Source organism: Ictidomys tridecemlineatus, chromosome X (assembly GCF_052094955.1).
Source record: "Ictidomys tridecemlineatus isolate mIctTri1 chromosome X, mIctTri1.hap1, whole genome shotgun sequence".
NCBI classification, from domain to species: Eukaryota; Metazoa; Chordata; class Mammalia; order Rodentia; family Sciuridae; genus Ictidomys; species Ictidomys tridecemlineatus.
The window spans coordinates 72,095,528-72,115,251 of record NC_135493.1 but is presented as its reverse complement, the minus strand read 5'-3'; the positions used below and the strand labels follow the sequence as shown (position 1 = coordinate 72,115,251).

General features: G+C 48.1%; 1 protein-coding gene across 3 annotated transcripts in view; it reads right to left on the bottom strand.

The window, feature by feature from the left end:
* Stard8 (StAR related lipid transfer domain containing 8) overlaps nt 1-19,724 on the bottom strand; it is a 77,456-nt gene that overhangs the window by 30,451 nt on the left and 27,281 nt on the right. The window contains exon 1 of one of the 3 annotated variants that reach the window (XM_021720039.3): nt 11,306-11,518. The exons of 1 other annotated variant lie outside the window; for it this stretch is intronic. In XM_021720039.3, the coding sequence (XP_021575714.3) occupies nt 11,306-11,414 (109 nt within the window). In that variant the 5' untranslated portion in view covers nt 11,415-11,518. Of the gene's footprint in view, nt 1-4,214; nt 4,368-11,305; nt 11,519-19,724 lie in introns of those variants that run through there. One more of the 3 variants, XM_013365127.4, reaches the window with a different exon arrangement.

Genomic DNA, 19,724 nt, shown 5'->3' with positions numbered 1-19,724 from the left:
CCCAAGAGCAGGAGGCTGCAGCCAGGGAGAAAATTTCTGGGGTCTTTCTGTCCCTTTCTGACAGGCTGCGGTGGAGTGTAAGGGGCAGAAGCCAGTATTCAGGGAAGCTCTCCCTCACCCCACATTGGGGTGGAGGAGGGCTGGCCCGGAAATGGAGGAAGTCAGCACACCCTTACTGGGGCGGGCGGGAAAAGAGAGACAGTGAGGGTTTTTATCATGAATGAGAGAGGAAGCTCCAAGCTGGGCCTTGGTGATTAGATGACAAGCTGGAAAAGACGCTCATCCTGAATGCATCCTGTTTTGCTCTGAACTGGCCTCAGGGGCCAGGGGCCGGGGAGGGGCCTGGGTGGAGAGCAGCCTCCCAGGAATTCTCCCAGGCCTGCTGACCTTAAGCTCCTGGGTGGCCCTGGAACTGGGGAGGCAAGTAGGAGTCAGAACTCTCATTTACCACCAGAGAAACAGAGGTGTTGAGTTTCTGGGAGAAGTTTCCACAGGTCAGCCTGGAGATGGGGAGTCCCAGAGGCAGTTAACATCTGCCACCAAGCTGCCGCCACACTAGCAGTGTGGCATCTGTAAAATGAGGGACTAGGGCTCCATAATCCCCTCTAGCTTGGACTTTTAATGGGCTTTGCTTCCAAGGTTCAGCTCAAATGTCACTGCCTCTGTCAGTCACCTTCCCCTCAGTCAAAAGCAATCGCTCCCTGGACTGAACTCCCAGGGCAAAAATCTCCTCAACAACTGGAAATATGAACACTGATCAGACATTTGATAATATTAAGGGACTGTTCTTGGTGTGATAATGATAGTGTGGTTATTTTTTTTGATGATATATTTTTTAAAGATATATATTGTAATATTTTTAGATGAATTGATAAGGTATCTGGGATTTGTTTCAAAATAAAAAGAAAGGGGGTGAAGTAGGTGGGGATACCTGAGGCCTTATTACACTAATTGTCTCTCTTTTGATATATATTAATGGTTCTTTATAATTTCTTTTATTTTTAATTTTTTTAGTTATAGATAAACACCATTAATTAATAAATTAATTTTTTATGTGGTCTGAGGATTGAACCCAGTGCCTCATATACACTAGGCAAGCACTCTACCAATAAGCCACAACCTCCTACCCTCTTCATAATTTCTTTAAAAGCCTTCACTAAGGTAAAGAATTTTAGTGGGCCATGTATTACTCAGACCACTAACCCTCAAACTAGATGAAAGATTCACTGAAGGGGGTTATAATTCTGTGATCACCACAAGACCTGGCACCATACCTAAACTTAATGATTAATAATTTGTAAAAGTACTTGGTAGTTTACAAAGTTCATAGCTGTGTATCCACTGGTTTAACTCACTGAAGGGGAAAAAGTGGAGAGAAACTGAGTCTGAGGATGAGGAGAGTGGCAGAGACTAGATCTAAACCTCCATATTGCCAATTCCCACCCTCTGCTCTATGCCACCTTGGGACTCTGAAGGAACTTAATATTCAGTTCTCAAATTCTTTATGTGATTGAGGTAAGCAGGAACAGCAACTATTGGGAATGGAAGTTCCCAACATGGAGGGCTGCACAAAAAGAAACTCAACACAAAAATATGACAATCTGAACTTTTGACAAGGGCCCAGACTGTGGCCTCCAGTCCACTGATTTGTATCAACTAAGACCTTCCCTTGAAATGCATGCATGCTCACACACACACCACACACACACACACACACACACACACACACACACATACACACAAACACACACACCAAGAACCCAAGTCACAGATGAACAGAACTTTAATATATACTTTACCTCAACAACTGTGTGCCCAACTATCCTCCACGGGGTCATGGGGTCGGGGAGAATATAAAACTCACTGAGACCTTGAGGAGTTCATACTTTCGACTCCCAAATCCTGGCCTCTTTTCCATTCCTGTCCCCATTTTGTCTGCTGAGCAGCCTCCCCAAGGCCCAAGGCCATGATGCTTAATTCTATCCAAACTGGAAGCCCAAGAAAAAGTTTTCTCTCTCTTACTCAAGCCCAAATCAACTCCTTATTCCAGCCAGACCCCTTGCCTCACCTTCCCCAAGAAGATGAATGAGTGCATAGCCTGCTTTTGTTAAATCTGCCATCCACTAAACCCAAATTTTCCATGGCTAGAACAAGGAGTTCCAGAACTTGTTCCATTGCATTGGCAGCTACAATAGCATCCCAACTAGATACCATCCCTTCCTCCTTTTGTTGATCTTCTTGCTTTTGTGTCCCTACTACTATCCCTAAACCTGGCCCCAAGAGTCTTCTGCTCCCCTCCAATTTGTAATCCCAGCAATGGATTTTTAAAAATTTAAGAAGACATATAGAGGGTCAAAGTCTAGGTCTCTTAGTGCCACTTTCTTTTGTTCCTCTTCTTGAACTCAGGAGGTGTTAAGGTTTCACAAGCAAGGCCCTACAATTCTCTTGCAAGACTCACTGCCCAACCACAGCACAGCCCCTTTGTGCACCTTTGTCTCCTCTGATTGTTTTTAACACCCCCCAATATCATCTCCTAGAAGCTGCTCCCAAAGGCACAGGGGAGTTGTAAGATGCACAGTGAGGTTCCAAATATTTCTCCAAGAGTTGCTTAAGGTATGGAAAAAAGGCATTAGAACCAGGGAGACAAGACTCCAGTGTGGCATTTCCTAGCCCTAACCATAGATGTTCAGGGAGCAGAAATTCCAAATTCCAAATCCAGAACCTGGATGTAAGGCCAAATCTCTGAAATGAAGACCAGTTTAGTGTGTCCAGCTAAATGGCAGTTACAGTTTTAGGGCAAAAAAGTTTCACCCACCCACTCCCAAACACATCCCTCCCCATCATGGTCTTGCACTCCACCAGCTACCCAGAAACTACTTTCAGCCTTCTGTTTGGGGGATGCCTTCCCTTCCATTCCCAGACAAGTTTTGTCCCTCCTTCATTCCAGGAGGATTAAAGTGGGGGTGGTCTCAGATAGCAAGGATACAGATGGTGAGGGGAGACTGTACCCTTAGACTGGGGGTGGGAACTGGTGGCTCAGGAGGATTTAGCGTTTGAAAATAGCCCTGGGTGTGATTTATTGCCCTTTCCTCCCCAGCAGCACTGGGGAGGAGAAACCTCCAGAGCTTACTCTCTGGGGTCCCCAACCTCAAGGACCCAGGGCTTTAGAAGGAAACACCCACCTCTCCCCACCTTCAGTATGGCCACTGTCTTGCACACCACCCCCATACGCACTAGTTTTCCAGCTGGCTTAGCTGCATAATCAACGCAAAACTCAAACTGCATAGCTCCTGTCACCCCAGGCGTCCCAGAGACAACCCTTTACCTGCCAGTTAGAAGACGGGGCCCCAGGGTAACCAAGTGTCAGCAGAAGAGACTGCCCCTTTTAAATATTGAAATCCAGCTGCCATCTGAGGTGCAGTCCAATACACTTAAGTTCACAGAAGTAGTAGGACTCGCCTAAGGTCACATAAACTGGCTAAACCCCAGTTTCCCGAGTGATAATTCATTGCTCAACTTCAACAAGTGTTGGGAGAAGAGACAACCCCTGACTATCTAATTTGGAACTTTCCAAAACTTCCACGGAGAGGCCTTTCTTCAGAAGTCCTCTCATCTACACGCACTTTAGTCTTCATGCGGGAGCTGAGCCCTAGAAAGACGCGACCTATCCAGAAGTTTTCCCTTGGTCCCTAACACCACGTTGACATGAAGAAACTCCTAGGCATTTCTCAGAAACGAAGGCAGTGAGACAGTGGCAGACGGGAAAGTCCATCGGCCGAGTATGGCTTCCTGGAAATGCCCTCGAAAGCAGATGAAGGAGAAGCGGGTAGGAGACACGGCGTGACTTGGCCTCGGAGCCCAAAGCCCCGCCACCCCGGCCCAGCCGCACACCCCTCTGAAGCCTCCGAGCGACGGCTCCCTGCTCCACCCAGGCCCAGGGGTGGCAGGCGGTCACTTTCCACAGCCCCGCTCGCTGGGCTTCTCTGGCCGACAGTGTGGCCAGTGCTCTCTGGAGCGCCCCCCCTCCCCGATTTCGTTAACTCTGAACCCAAATCTTGGAGGTAACCGGGTTCGGCCTGTTTTCTCCTAGTTTCCCATGTACGTCGCCCCCGTGGAACCGCTAGGAGAGGGGCCCGGCTGGAGCGCGCCACAGAGATTAGGCGGGAGGAGGGAACCAAGGCACCCCCTTCCTCTACCGTCGCCCCAACTCTTACCTGGAAACCGAGTCCACCTCTTTGGCTTCTGCCCGACAAAACGACAGGCGAGCACAGGCGGCACTGCTCCCTCTGGGGCACGCGAGAAGTCTGGAGTCAGGCGGGGGTAACGGTGCCAGCCAGAGGAGCAGCTGGCGCTGCTGCTTAGCCGTTGTCAACCCGAGTCCACTCTCCTCACAGGTGGGGAGGGAGCGGCTGCTAGTCCGGCAGTAGCGCCGCCCCGCCCACTTACAGGACCCTCAACCAATGAACGCGCAATCTGGCCCAGTAGCCTCCCCAGAAAACCGCCCAAATTGGGGTGGGCGGGGCTCTGCTTGGCGGCTGCTCCAATCCCCACGCCACTGCCTTTCCCTCAGGTCACACCGCGGGAGGGAGGAAGCACCAGCCCAAAGCCAAAGACCCAGGGTGAAGGAGCGAGTTGGTCAGACGCACAGATTAATATTTATTGAGTTCTAAATGTGTGCTGCACCGCGTGAGGGCTTCAAATACTTATACCACGTACACAAGAGGGTTCAGTGATTTGCTCAGGATAATTTATGGGGAGCCCAGAGGACGCCTTCAGTGAAATCTTCAAATTAGTGGGGGGCAATCAAAGGAGAACTAAATAATTCAATATTTGAGCAGGAAGTTGCCATCCCTACCTTGCTCAGGTCCCAGCATTCTGCAACTTCCCTGATAACACTACCCCTCTGTCGCCCCCCACTTAAGTTATCTTCATTCAGAAATGCATGGAAATTTGGAGGAAACCGGCATTAATCATGGCAGGAGTGGGCTTCCAGTTCTGACAGCAAGTACCACCGGAAAACCCAAATTCAGTAAGAAACCATGTTAGGATTTGATTTCTCTGTTGCTTTCCTCCCAAGACTCCAACGCAAGTTCACAGCTTCAATTTCACTGTTGAATTGAGGACTCCTGTTAGTCAGGGTTAGGAGTATTTAAAACCTCCTGAAGTCTATCCACTATTCCCCCACATTTACTATTACAAAAATTGAGGAGAAGTGACTCGCTCTAAGCAACTCAGCAAATCCATGCTATTGGTTATTTTACCCACACCTAACTGTCGGGAGAAATGAAGCTGAGGTTCTTAGAATGCAGGAACTGCAGCATCCATCAAATTTGCTTGCTAGATTATCCAACACAGATGAGAGCAAACATGATTTTCCAGATGGCAACTTTCTCAAATTCACCCATGACAATGACAGAACCTAGCTTAGTTCTAGATTCTCCCTCCTTCCTGGCCTTCAGTCTACTAAGTCTACTAAGTCAAATTGAAGTTCTCCTGCCCTTATGAGATTCAGAGGTGCAACAATGAAGAGAGGCTACTGCCTGCGCCTACCCCTTTGTTACTCTCAAAGGCAGGGCTGTAGTTGGTATCCTCTGGCAATTTGTTCAAGGTGAACCATCTTGAAGGTGGATGAGGCCTGAATACAAGAACTCACTTCTGGAAACAAAATCCTACCCAGAGTCAGGAATCCTTATGATAGTTGGGAAGGGATATGACCTCCTTCCTGAGGCTGGACTGTAATAATTGTAAGCATCCCTAAGGTCCTGACTTCAAGCCAAACATATCTTGCTTATGCACAAATGCTAGAAAGGACGTAAAAGTAGGGATCCCCACCATGATCTTATCTCCTCACCAAGGGGAAGAAACCATGTCAGAGCTGATTTCATTTACCCCATTGCCTACAGTGGTTTGTCAGTAATGTTTGCTAGTGGTTGAATAAATATTGAAAGATATGAAGAAATTAAAATCCTATGAAAAATAAGCAAACCCAACTTATCTTTCAGTAGTTACATATAACTGGATCAGGATGAATTCTAAGCCATCAGTTATTTTTTTAAAAGGCACTCAAACTAGAAAACTACAAAAGTATAAAATATACCAAAAATTACAAAAATTGGTGGGCATGGTGGCTCACATCCATAATCCCAGCTACACAGGAGCCTGAGGCAGGAGAATCAATAGTTCAAGGCCAGCCTGGACAACTTAGTGAGACCATGTCTCAAAATTCAAAAAAAAAAAAAGGTTGGGGATATAGCTTAGTGGTAAAATGGGACAGGAGGTACAAAACTACAAAAGGAACACTACAAAAAAAACCCAGAAACTGCTATAAATAAATAGAACAAGAACTTCACAGTATCTGGCATAGAGTAAGCACTCAATAAAAATATTTCTTTGAATGACTGAATGAAAACAATAGTCAAGGAAAGCTACAATCCTAATATTTTCCATGTACAATATGACATTTTGAAATAGTCCAAGCAATATCAGGGCTATTTCCTTGGTTCTTTTTTTTAATCTTAAATCTCCCTCATCTTTCAGCTTCAAAAAGGCAAGGAGAGCTCAGCCTCTTCAGAAGGGCAAAGACAGCTGAGCCCCTTCAATACTGCCAGCCCTGGCTCGCCACTTGAGCCTGACTCTGTCCTGAATGGAATGGATAATCAGTAATAGTGCTTGGAATGGATGAAGAAATGGTGCCTTCTGGGATGCAGACTGAGCAGCTCTGCAGATAACTGGAGCTTTAGGTTCTTGGCTTCCCTTTTCCCACAAGTCCTCACTCTTGCTTGTGTTTTTTAATTTTTATTTTTTGTAGTTGTTGATGGACAGCATGCCTTAATTAGTTTTTATTTTTATGTAATGCTGAGGATCAAAGCCAGTGCCTCACATGTGTTAGGCAAGCGTTCTGCCACTGGGCTACAGCCCCAGCTCTTGCTTGTGTTTTATAGTCCACCCCTGCTACACTGGATGACAGCTCAGGGAAATGTAGTGTATGAAGCAGGCTAAAGGCTGGCAAAAAAAAAAAGTGGTTGTGTATGTGTTTCTATGCTTGTGGTATGGAACTTCCTTCATTCTTATCACTACCAGAGCCCAGCTGTATAGGAGAGTGTAACGGACTCCAGAGCCAGACACCGTGGTACAAACCCCACCTCTAGCTCTGCGGTTCTGTGGTTTCATATCCTCATCTGTACACTATAGATGATAATCACAGTACTGATCTTACATGGCTGTGGAACAGAGCTACGGGGCTAAAAATCACTTAAAATGATGGCTGCCACATAGCAGGTTCTCATAAGTGCCAGATATGGAGACAGAGGCCTGAGAAATGGTGGAAAGAGCATTGGATTAGAAAGAAGAGCTGGATATTAGTCCTAGTTCTGCTTTCTGACCAGGTCCCAGGACAAGTCATTGTATCACTACAAGCATCAATTTTTTCACCTGTAAAATGGGAGAGTTTAATGACAAGTGCACAAAGTGGACACAATGGATGTGAGAGTGTTCTGTAAAGGCCAGTGGCAGGGGTCAGAGTGAAGGAGCTATAGAACTAATGTTTTTAAAGGGCCAATCAGTCTCTTTCTTCTAGAATGTAGCAGACAGCAACTTCACCTACTACCAGCCAGAACCTCTCTCTGAGACCTTTGGGTCCAACATGGGCCTCTCTGAGGACTCACAACAATCCCTACATCCCTCTCTGCCTGGGAATAGGATTTTATCACTCTGTTGCAGACAAGCCCACAGCCTCATTCCTCAAAGGCTGGAGCGAATGTCAGGACAGCAACAAACAGACCCTACCACTACTTTTTCCATGGAAGGTAAGGGAGCAACGGTAAATCACTGGTGGGAACTCAGCTGAGGAGTGTAAACGGGGAAAGTGGAGCCTTGAGGGGGAAATGAATTACACTGTGACCTCTCCTTCCAGCACATGACAAAAGATGCCTTCTCTCACGGGCTTCCACACTTGTGCACGCATTCCTGAAGGCCTCATGGAAGTCCACGAGCAAAACCTGCTCCTGGTGGCTTGGGGTCCCCACCCAACCTCGTGAAAGAGGGCCATTGATCAGATGTGAACAACATGGAGTGGTCGTGGTTTATTAAGAAAATTCCTGAGGTGCTGTGGCCACAGCAGGGGGACCTGCACTAAGGAGGGGGCAGTGTGAGCAGGGGTACATCTCAGGAGGCGGAGGCTGCAGTGGCAGGGGTGGAAAGGGGCCGGGCACACAGGCTCCTCACTGTTTGGACCTTGCCAAGTGGGGATGGGGGACAGAAAACTGGATCCTGGGAGGAGCACAAAGACCCCTCTCAGCCCTCAGCCCAGGGCACAACCATGGCCGCACCCCCCTGCCACCTCCAAGCAGCCTGGAAGGAGGAGCTCTGCGCTGGCACTGAGGGAAGCTGAGAGCTGGCCAAGCCCCACCCAGGCCAGGGGACTTCAGGGTCACCCTGCCTCTCTGCGCTCTCCCCCCCCTCAGCTGGGACACAGAGGTGCTCCATCCCTGTGCCCGGCAGCCTCAGCAGCCCACAGGCGACTCCAGGCACTGGGATTGGGCACGCAGGCAGACAACCCAGGCCCCACTCTCGCCCAGATATGCCAAGAGCTGTCATTGTCCCTACCAAACACCAGGCAAGGTGTCAGCCCCGTGGAAGGCTGGACCCCAAAGCCATGCAGCAGACCCCAGCCAGAGCCTGCACTGGCTGGTGGGTTCAAGGGGGCCCGAGGTTTGCTGCTATGGGCAGATGGAGCACACATGAACCCCCATTCCCTCAAGGGGGTCTGCCCACCCCAGGCCCAATCCAAGAGGTAGGTCACCATGGACAGGGCAACTGGTGACGGAGGCATGGACTCCCAGAGTAGGATGTCCACCCCAGCCACCCCATGGCTGCCCTGAAGTGGAAGGTCACAATGTGCTGAGGCCATGAGCCAAGGCAAGCCCACCCTTAACACTGCCCCCTCATCTGGCCCCGCGCCCCTCAACAGGAACACACACACACAAGCAGCTGCGGCCACTCGGTCACTTTCTCTAGACCCCAACTCTTCCCTTGGCCTGATCCAGTCTCTGCCCTGGATAGGTCTTATTTCCTCACCTAGACAAGCAAAGGCAGGACCCTAGTTCCCAAGGCCTTTCTTTCCAGAACATTCTCTGCTCTGTGAGATTCTCTGTGTGTTCCTGAGCATGTGGAGCTTCTGCAGAGCAAGAGGCTAGGAGTGCAGTGAGGAGCTCTGAGGAAGGAGGGAGCGAAGAGAAAGGCCAGAAAAAACAGAGGAAGGGAGAGAAAGGAAGGGTGAGAGGAAAGCTGTGGAAGGGAGGGGTGAGGCCAAGTGGGCTCAGAGGCTGGGACCAGTCTCTGCCACAGAATCACCTTCAGCGCACCCTGGACCCATGGGCACCCAGAGCACCTGAGCAGACCTCAGGATCCTGTCCCCTTGCCTGGGAGCCTTGCACGTGCCCTTCTGGGGCTGTGGCTTCCACAACAAAACCTGGGAGGGTGAGGAAGAGATGGAGGGCAAAGAAAGGGAGCTCTTCCTCTCTACCCCATGCTCCCCCATCAGCCCACAGGGCCTGCCCTGCTGCTGCCACCAGACCCCGAGCCCAACACGTTGGAGGGCTGCTTGGGGAGGGGCAAGGCTCTCACAGTACTGCCCAGAACTGGCCCAGCCCAACCCTGTGACAATAGGTCTTGAGGGCTTAACTATGTGTGTTCAGGCCACTAAGCCCACCTCCAGACAACCACCCCCTGCTGTCCCTGAATGCAGCCCTCAGAAGCCCCAGGAGGCCATCAGAGAGGGGTTGGGATGTGTGGTGAGGTTCAAGGGTCACTTAGCCAAGGGATTAGGCTCTGCTTGGCTTCAAAGTCCCTGTCCCCTCTCAGAGGGCTCTTCTCCAAGTATACCTCCCCCCCCCACACACACACCACCACCATACCCCTCCAAATACACACCCTCTCACTAAATAACGCTTGGGATCTGATTAGCATCAGCTGGGGTTCCCCATGCCCAAACACATGGTTCAGATAATGTGGTGCCCAGACTCTGTCTGGATCAGGTACTTGCAAAGATGGGGATGTGGAATGGAGTACCAAGTCACAGCAGCCTGGGTCTCTGCCTTTTTGGAACTCCCACTCCAGTGGGGAGAGGCAAGTGTAGCCTATCCTAACAGAGAATGCCTATCCCAAATGGGTGGGCAGGATCTGATGTCTCTGGATTAACAGACCCCCAGGATTGAGACTCCTGGGTCAGGGGCTAGGATCTCTAAGTCTGGTTTCTAACCTGCTGCTTCTATCACAGAGATGCTTGGTGATCTGGCAGAGAATCTTGCCTTCTCTGGACCTCAGTGTGTGTGTGTGTGTGTGTGTGTGTGTGTGTGTGTGGTGTATAATCAGAGTCTGATCTAGGATCTCTTGAGTGCCCTTTCAGTAGTTCAGGATCCGTTACAAATCTATGGTGAGAAACCCAACCAAGTTTACTATTTTCTCCCTATCATTTGGATAGGATCAATAGAGTGTACCAGGTAAAGTAGCAGGTAGTGCCCAAAGATATAGGAAGCTGCCAACTTTTAGAAAAGCAAAGTTCCAGACACTTTGAGAGATCCCTCTGGGTTCAAAGAGGCCTTAAGATGAAGCTTTTAGGCAATGGGAGTTGACCAAAAAGGTGCTGCAAGGATAACTGGGCTGGTAGTGGTATCCGCACATGAGGTACAGAATGATGTACAAAGGGGTCATTGACAGGGGGATAGGAAGTAGGGAGCTACAGTCTAGATGTTAAGAAGCAAGGATATAGAGTTTTAAAGCAATCAAACAAAACTGGCGGATTGGATAGAGGGGCAGATAGACAACAGAATGACCAGGGGAAAATCGAGGCCGAGGGTCAGACACGTAGCAGGACAGGAAGACAGGCAGAAGCATGAACAAGCAAACGCCAGACACAGAGGTTAAGAAAGTCTTAGCAGAATCAGCAGTAAAGGACGTACAGTTTTCTAAACACCTACTATGGGTTAATAGCCAAAGACTGTAGGCAGTGGTAAAGACGAAGGGACAAAGCCAGATGGACAGCCAGGATAAGAAGATGGGACACCTCTGGAATAGAGCAAGAGCTGTCCACAATTAAGAAAGCAGGAGCGCGGGGTGGAAGGCCTGAAAAGAGGGGATTGTCAGCCAGAGGTGGAGTTTGGCAAATGGGCATAGGGCTAATAGAAGAAAACGGGACGGGTCGGAAGCCAGGGAGCCAGTGAGGACCGGCAGCTGCGGGAGGCTCTGGGCGAAGAGCAGCCCAGCCCTGACCGGACCTCCCCGCCTGGGTCTGCAGGGCTCTGTTCACCTGGATTCCAGCGCGGCAGGTCGCATCGGGTGCCCTTCACACCCCGCAGCGTCCACGTCCGGGGTTTCGGGAGCCACAAGGCCGGCCCCCAGCCCCGTGCTCCGGCCATGTGTCCGTGGGTGCCGCGCAGCGCTGCGCTGCGCCAAGAGGCTCTGGAGCCTGAGATCCAGCAAGTGTGCTAGTCCAGCACTGGCGCCTAGGGTGGTTGCACCCGGACTGAGCCTCTGGCCAGGGAAGCAGGGAGGGAGCAAGGGAGGAGCTGAGGGAATGAGGGCTGTAGTCTCCCCGCCCCCTCAGTAATGACTAGAAAGTTCCACGCCCCCACCGTGTGCGGAACTCTAGTCTAGCTACGCTAGTCTCAAGTCATCTACTCTGCCACTCTCTCTCCCCAGTGCCATTAGGCAGGAGTCCCCTCGTGGGTTGAAGTCACTTTCTAGCCTTTTCCACCCTGACCTCCTATTTAAAAGGTGTCTCACCACTGATTCCCCACCTTCCTGCTCTCATACCCCTGTGTGAGAGAGTGGGGGATGTCCTTAGCTCCTCTACCTCCAATATGCCCCAAATGTCACCAACCAGGTGACATGGAAGAAGACTTTGCACCAGATTGGAGAGAGGAATGATGATTCCCAACATCTTGCCAGACTGACACTCCTCAGCCTCTCACACCATCTCTCTCTCATATTCTCTCTCTCTCTCTCTCTCATATTCTCTCTCTCTCTCTCTCTCTCTCTCTCTCTCTCTCTCTCTCTCTCTCTCTCTCTCTCTCTCTCTCTCTCTCTCTCATACACACACGCACATGCCCAAATGCCCCATTTTCCCGCTGGCTGGCAAGAGCAGTGCAACTAGCTATGTTCCAACAAGAGCACCTTAAAATCCTGCAAGTACCAAGACTGTTCAGGAGTGGACGCTGTCTTTTATAGACTCTGTTATATTACAAATGGGAAACCTCAGGCTCAAAAATACAAATGGCTTGGCCAGCATCTATACAGGGACAGTTATCTCTATGTGGCAGGACTGTTGTGAGGATTTGAAGGGCTGAGTTCACAGGGTGCCTGGCACAGAATACAGGCACCATAAATAACAATTAACTTTTACTCTTGAAGAGCTCAGTAGTGGGGACCTATCCCCACTGATACATAAGCACACACACCTGGAACTTGGACTCTAAGGTACATAACCCCCCACCCATAGCAAGCAAACTTGTATCACCTGATTTGGAGGTGGTGGGAGAGCCTGACTGATTTCATTTACAAAGCTGAAAGTCACCAGCTTGTAGATCCAGTCATTTCCATTTCATTTCTCTCCAAGGCCAGTATGGGGCCCAAGATTTTCATACTGGCTCTGCAAGAACTGTGGCATAACATGGGCCATGACTCTTCTCTGAGCTTTGTTTGTATTTCTTGTTTGTACCCCTTATCATTTACAAAGCATGTTCAACATTGCCATTGTGTCATGGGTCACAGCCCTTCCCCTCTATCCTTTCCACACTGGGTGCCTTTATTCTGAGGGAAGCAGCCTTATGTTTGAGCAGTAGTCTAGGAAAAAGGAGAGTGTTCAGTTGATGTGTGCTTATTGGCATGCAATTTGAACCCACTTTTCATAGATTTAGTATCCAAAGTGGAAGAGAATTAGAAGTTACCATGTCATTCTTCATGCCATTCCCCCATTCCCCCAGGTTAGTGCTGGCAATCAATAGGCATTGACAAAATAGTTATCAAAGGAATGAATGTACTGTTCTTGTGGGGGCCAGGACATCCCAGAGGCACACACTGAGTTCATTTCAGAATCAAGGCAGAATTCCGACTGCTCTTCCTTTCATTAGGCCACTCTATTTCATGGAATTATTTTTTGTTTTCATCAAAAATCAGTGAAATCAGGAATGTGGGAAACTCATTCTTCTCTCCCAGCACCTACTGGCCTCTCAGCAATCAACATACTGGACTAGGTCAGCCAGAGCAAATGACCACCAGGATGCACCCTCTGAGCCCAGTTTGGCACCACTAAGCCTTTGATTTCTGAGTTTCCAGAAGTCTCTTCACTGTTGTTGCCACAGGGGCAAGTTCCAGCCTGAGGAAAAGGAGGCCCCAGCCAGCTTCCTCCCAGCATAGGAGTTTCCCTTCTGCTCTCTGGTTGGCCGTGAGCGTGGGGACACAGCAGCCTAGAAGGAAGGGCGGCAGTAGCCATTTGCTACCCTGCTAAGGCATCTCTGTCTCTGACCAATCCCTCCCCTATTTCCTGAGTTCTAATGCTTCAGCCCTACCCTTAAAAATGATACAAGAGGGCTCCAAAAATTAACTTGAATCACAGAACCTCCGAGCTGGAAAGGACTGTAGAGGTCATTCACTCCCACAGCCTCCCCACTGCAGGAATGGCCACTGTTGGCAGAGGGGGGCATCTTACCTAACCTCACACAGCTTCAACTTCCTTCTCCATAAAATGGTCAGGATGAAACCTAACTGACAAAGTTACTGTGGGGGGTTGGGGAGAGGCAAGAATGGATTTAATAACAGCTAAAATATATTGAGCACTAACTATGTGCCTGCCATTGCTCTAAGTGGTTTTTTTTTTTTGAGAATTATTTAATGTCAACCACAACCCTCTAAGTAGTTGTATTTTTATTATTATTATCATCATCATAACCATCATTGTCTTCATCACCCTCCTTTTACAGAAGGACAAATTGAGGGATGACAAAAAGTAATGTAACTTGCTAAGTTCATTCAGCTAGTAAGCAGCAAGGACAGAAGTTAAAACCTGAATGTCCATTATCTCCCGCACAATGGTAAGGATCTTCTTTACTCTAAAGAATGATTGGTAGGTCATGAGGGTTCCTGAGCTCAAACTTTTTGCATTGGTGTCATTTTTGTATTCAAATACCCTCAGGGACTGAGGGAGAAGATTGTGAAGCCTTTGGGGGTGGGGGCTGAAGATGTAACCTGAAGCTTTAGCTCCACACAGGGAATGTCTTTGAAGTTCCTGCTCTTATCTTAAATATCTACTTGCATTTTCCAGTTTGTATTATACACACACACATACACACACAAATATATATATATATTTCTTATACAAATTGGTGTTTTCCTTCCTCTAATTTCTACATATGATTTAATGTTTGTGACAAGTTTGGGTGTGATTTTCTCAAAGTCACACAGTTTGGACTGTCAGCTTGGGCTAGTAACCTTCATATATACCGCCTCTGAGGCCACGTGGGAGCTCCTCTTACCTTCCTGCCTTCACCCCCCCTTCCCACTAGATCTATTGATTTGTTTATTGGCAGCACTGAGCCTTATTCCAATTAGGTTGTCAGCTCCTGAGGGCAGACATTAGTGCCTCTTCCCACACCTCATCAATCCTTGGATCTGAGCCCAGAGCTGGGCAATACACAGGGCTATTCCTCCATTCATGTTTGGTGACTATATCCTGGCTGGTGACAGTCTCTTGGTCCTAGTATCTGTTTGCTGATGGATATAGCATTTCACACAGGAGTTCTCTGCCACCACACCCCCCAACACCTACCCCTATTGCAAAAGTCCAGCTTCAAAGGTGTCTTCTCACAACTGAAGGGACAAGGTCATGCTTTTTTTTTCAGTACTGAGGATCAAACCAAGGGCTTTAGGCATGCTAGGCAAGTGCTCTACCATTGCACTACGTAACCAGCACAAGTCCATACTTCTACAGTGGCATTCAAATGACTGCCCAAGCTCACCCAGCAACTCAGCTGGCATTCCAAAGATACACCAAGCTTCATTAACCCTCCAAATGTGTTACATGTGCTCTTCTCTTTCCCAGAAATTCACATCCTTATTTCCTTTACTTACATCACAATCATATGGTGCTTTCAATGTGCCTGACCACCACTCTAAGCTCTTTGCACATTTCAACTCACAAATTTCTTTTAGAAAATCTGTACAAACTATTATTATCCCATTTCATAGTTGAGAAAACTGAGGCACAAAAATGTTGAAGTATTTTCCCTAGCTCCTGTACCTGGAAGAGTCTTATATATCCTTTGAGTAGTTCCTATGAATAGCAAAAGTCATTCCCTTTCTGGATGTGTCCACAGCTCAGCTACACCAGCAGTCATTCTATATTGAGCTTAGTTATTTATATATCTTCCTGCTCAATAAGAATTTGAAATCTCTGAGAACAAACAGGGACCATATTTTATTATTTATGGTCTATTCATTGCTCAGGAAGGGGTATGACACAGAGTCTGTCCTTAGAGAATATTGATAAAAGGTTTGAATAAATGGTGAATGAGTGAGTGAGTAAGGGAGGGAGGGAGGGAGAAGCCCTGAAGCAGACTTGACCAAACCAAATAATGGCTGAGAGATTGGGGGGTTTCTTTCCCCCATATCATTGCGGTGGAGGTACATAAAAATGAATTGATGACCAAACATGAGATACGATTGCAGGTGAGGCAACACCCCCTCCCATCCAGCCATTCATGTGGCTGGACCAAACCTGGCACCCTAAAAGAAAGCCATTCTGGCCAGTGAGGCATCTAGTGAGCCCTGAAAGGCAATAGCTCTGCAGGCTGCTCTGGAAAACTGAGCCTGCTGGCTTCTCTGTTTCCCCATCAAAGGCCCCATGACTGCTTCTACATTCAGACAGAGTTCATATGGAAAAGATGGAAGGACTTAGATGTCACTCCAGAGAATTGAGGTTTGTTGCTTTTGGTCTCAAACATTATACTTCAGTGAGTTTTCTCTGTCCTTCCCTTGCTGGCCAAATGAACTTTGTGGGAAAGGAAAGGGGAATTTGGGCATAATTCTGGTTTCAAACCCTGGCTCTGCCATTCAGTAGTTATGTAACGTTTGGCAAGTTACTGAGCCTCAATTTATTCACCTAAAAAGAAATAGAAAGTTTTGCCAGGCCTGGTGGCACACACCTGTAATCCCAGTTCCTCAGGAGGCTGAGGCAGGAAGATGGAAGTTGGAGGCCAGCTTCAGCAACTTAGCAAAACCTGGTCTTAAAACAGAATTTTAAAGAGGGCTGTGGGTGTAGTTCAGTGGTAGAGTGCTTAGCCTGTGAGAGGCCCTGGATGAGAAAAAATGGGGACAAGTTATTGAGCCTAAGTTGTTCAATAAGATGTGTTTGTCAATTGCAAACTCATCCTTTAAGTCTTCACCTCACCTCATTGTTTCTTCCTGCCCCTGTGCAGGCTGCTCAGTTCTAATGACCACTTGTTTTTCTGCCTTTATCTGGGAAATAGTTACAGTGCCCACATACACCTGTCCCCTATCCCCATTCCTTGGCCTTAGGACACAAACCTTCACCTATGTCAGAACTTGCAGAAGTTCCTCCTCCTCTTCGCATTGCCTGGCAGGGTGTAGCACCAACATACCCTGTAGCAACATATACCCTGTGGTCTAGTTCAGGGTTTCAGGCTCTATCCACTTAAGCAACCAGCATGGTCATGATCAAAGGCTGCTTTTGTGTCCCTGGAGCAGTTTGCATCTTGGGGATCAGAACTCTGCTTCCTGCTAGGTGCAGTGGTGCACGACTGTAATCCCAGTGACTCAAGGGGACTGAGGCAGAAAGATCACGAGTTCAAAACCAGAATCAGCAAAAGTGAGGCACTGAGCAACTCATTGAGACATTGTCTTTAAATGAAATACAAAAAAAAAATAAATGGCTGGGGATGTGGCTCAGTGGTTGAGATTGAGAGCCCCTGAGTTCAATCCGAGGTACCAAAAAAAAAAAAAACCAAAAAACAACAACAACAAAAAAACACCTCTTCCTCCTGCATCCCCCTCTTCTTGTGACAAACTAGGAAGGCCTTGTTTGCATCCATCCCTTAGTATGTCCCCCTGGACTTTCAGGCCAACACATGAGAGGGTGCTGGGTCCACATAAGGCCAGGCTGGAAATGGTGGGCCCTCGTTAAACCTCTGGTCCATCCCTCATCATACAGCTAGAGCTCCTAAGTTCTGTCTGGAAGGAAAAGCAGCTCCAGGCTCTGGCCCAGGCTTTGCCCTGCAGATCCAGTCTTCCAGGACTGTCACAAGACCTGAGTAGCTCAAGAGTTTCGGTCAGAAGAAGAGATGACCAAGAAGCCCCAAAGTTCTCTGGGGGCATTTCTCCCATAACTTCTCCTCAGTGTGGTGTCCCCAGGCAACCTATGTTGAGGTCCTGGAAAAAAAAGTTGGCAACTCATTGGTTCTTAGCCAATCAGTGTTGGCAATGGCCCACTCTCCACAGATAGGGGTGCACACACACTTTAGCTGTGAATAGGGCAGAGTGCCAGGTCCTCCCCACAGACTTCCCCTCCAACAATGAGTTGGAAGTCAGGCTGCAGTCCGGAACCAGAGAAGAGGGAACCTGCAAAAATGCCAACTCAGGCCAAGAGCCCGATCGGAAGGCCTGGATGGTGGAATTTAGCTGTGGGTCAGCTGCATCTCACAGACTGGAGAGCTAATGGGAACCCCAACCCCTGTGCAGTGAGATACCCCAAATGGGTAGAGAATTGTCTTGATATCTGAGGTGGGCCAAGCAGGATATGAGTCTCTGAAATAGACTGAAATTAAAGGCCTGTAAAATTGAGAGAAACTTCTTTGTACTGCACATAAAGCCTGAGGGGCTGCCCCCTCTCTGCTGGCCTGGAAGATGCCAAGCAAGCTGAGATTACCCCCTCCCCAGGCCTGTCCAACAGGGTAATTAAATCTGCATATATATTTTTTCTCTGCCTTTTGTCTCAGTTTGATGCTTTTACTTCTTTAAAAGCTTTGTTTACCCTCAGAGATTGCAAAGATGGAATTTTTGAAACAATGTGTTTCTTTTATGTTCTTTCAAATATAGCTTTGAAGAAAACCTATTTTCCTATCAGTTTGCCTCTAAGTGGCGGGAAATCAGAGGGGCGGGCAGTGTAGCCTAGCCTCTTCCCCAGGCCAGAATCAGTGCCACCTGGTAACATGTCCAGACACCTCCCTTCACTCCTGCTTACCCTCTTTTCCTAGCATTTGTCTGACCCAAGTCAGGGATGTCTGTTCCGTGTTCTAGTTTAACCAAGAAGCTGTTCTCTTTGACCAATGTTCCTGGCGGTGCTTATGCTGTCTTTGTCTTGCTGTGCGACTTTGAGCATATTACTTGCCCTCTTGGAGTTGTGACAGCATCATCTAAACATATACAAGTTTAGATGGACTAGATCAGTAGTGCAGGAAGAGCCTCAACTTCTGCTGTGGGCTGTTGCAGGAAGAACAGGGCAAACTGAGTCAGGAGACTCCAGGCCCCCACCTTGCTTCAATTAGCCATGCTGTTGGTGTATTTGATATAGTGGGGTTTCACATAGGATTCACTTTGTGGGGGCAGGGAGAGTCTGCATCTAAGAAAGTTGTAAGTCAATAGACTAGATGTGTTCTTGCACCTGGGCCTCAGTTATCTTACAGGGTATAACACAAGTGAAATGCCTAGAGCTGGTTGCCATATTAACAATGGTAATAATAATAATAATAGTGACCATTTTTGAGCACTAACTATGCGTTAGGCACTGTTCAAAGGCTACATGGGGATCAACTTAATTGATTCTTCCAAATCTTCTCAGAAGTCACTATTGTCATTTTCATTTTTCAAATAAAGAGACTGAACAGAGAAGTTTGGCAACTTGTCCAAGATCACACAGCAAATGAAGGGTACTACTGGAATTTGAATAAAGGCAGTTTGGCTCCAGGACCCTCATTCTTAACATGTGTTGCTTCTCCATATATATTTGGTTATTTTTCTGGTTGTTGTTCTCTTTGGCAAATTGTTTCCCACCGTCTTTAAAACGGGTCAACCTCATCTTGCAATGTGACTTTGACTTAGATTGTGGCTGTAGAGTGGGCAACTTAGGACCTATTCTGGCAGCCAAACCAGGCTGTCCAGTCCCCTCATGTTGGTGTGCCATATCTGCCTACAGTTTAGGACCACTTCTCCAAAGACTGAGCAGTGGAAAAGTGCTGAGTTTGCTATAAAAATAAGGACTGGCTCATGTGCTTAAAGCCTAGAAAAAATCAGGCAGGAGATCTGGTGGGAACTTTAGAAGGTGGTGGGATGCCACACATGGTATAGGACTCTGCTGATTTGTTCCGTTTCAGGTCTTACTGACCCTATCACTCTAAATCGCCTCCATATTCCTGGCTCAGCCTTCTTCTTCCCTTTGGACTCCTTTTCTGGCCCCCTCAATCCTTCTCTTCCTCTCTCCTCCCTCTCCTTGCTCAGCAAGACTCATAATAACTTGCTAAACCACAACCCTCCCATTTCTTCTATTTCCACTTTCCAGGGGAATTTTGCAGCTGGTCTCCACTGTTTCTCTTGATTGAGCACCCCTCCCCCCCCTTTTCTCTGGCCACGCCCATCTCTTCCCTGGCCCCACCCACCTTCCTTAGGCTAGTTTCCTCAACTTTAACCCCCTCAGCCCACAGGTAAATTGCAGAGGCTTA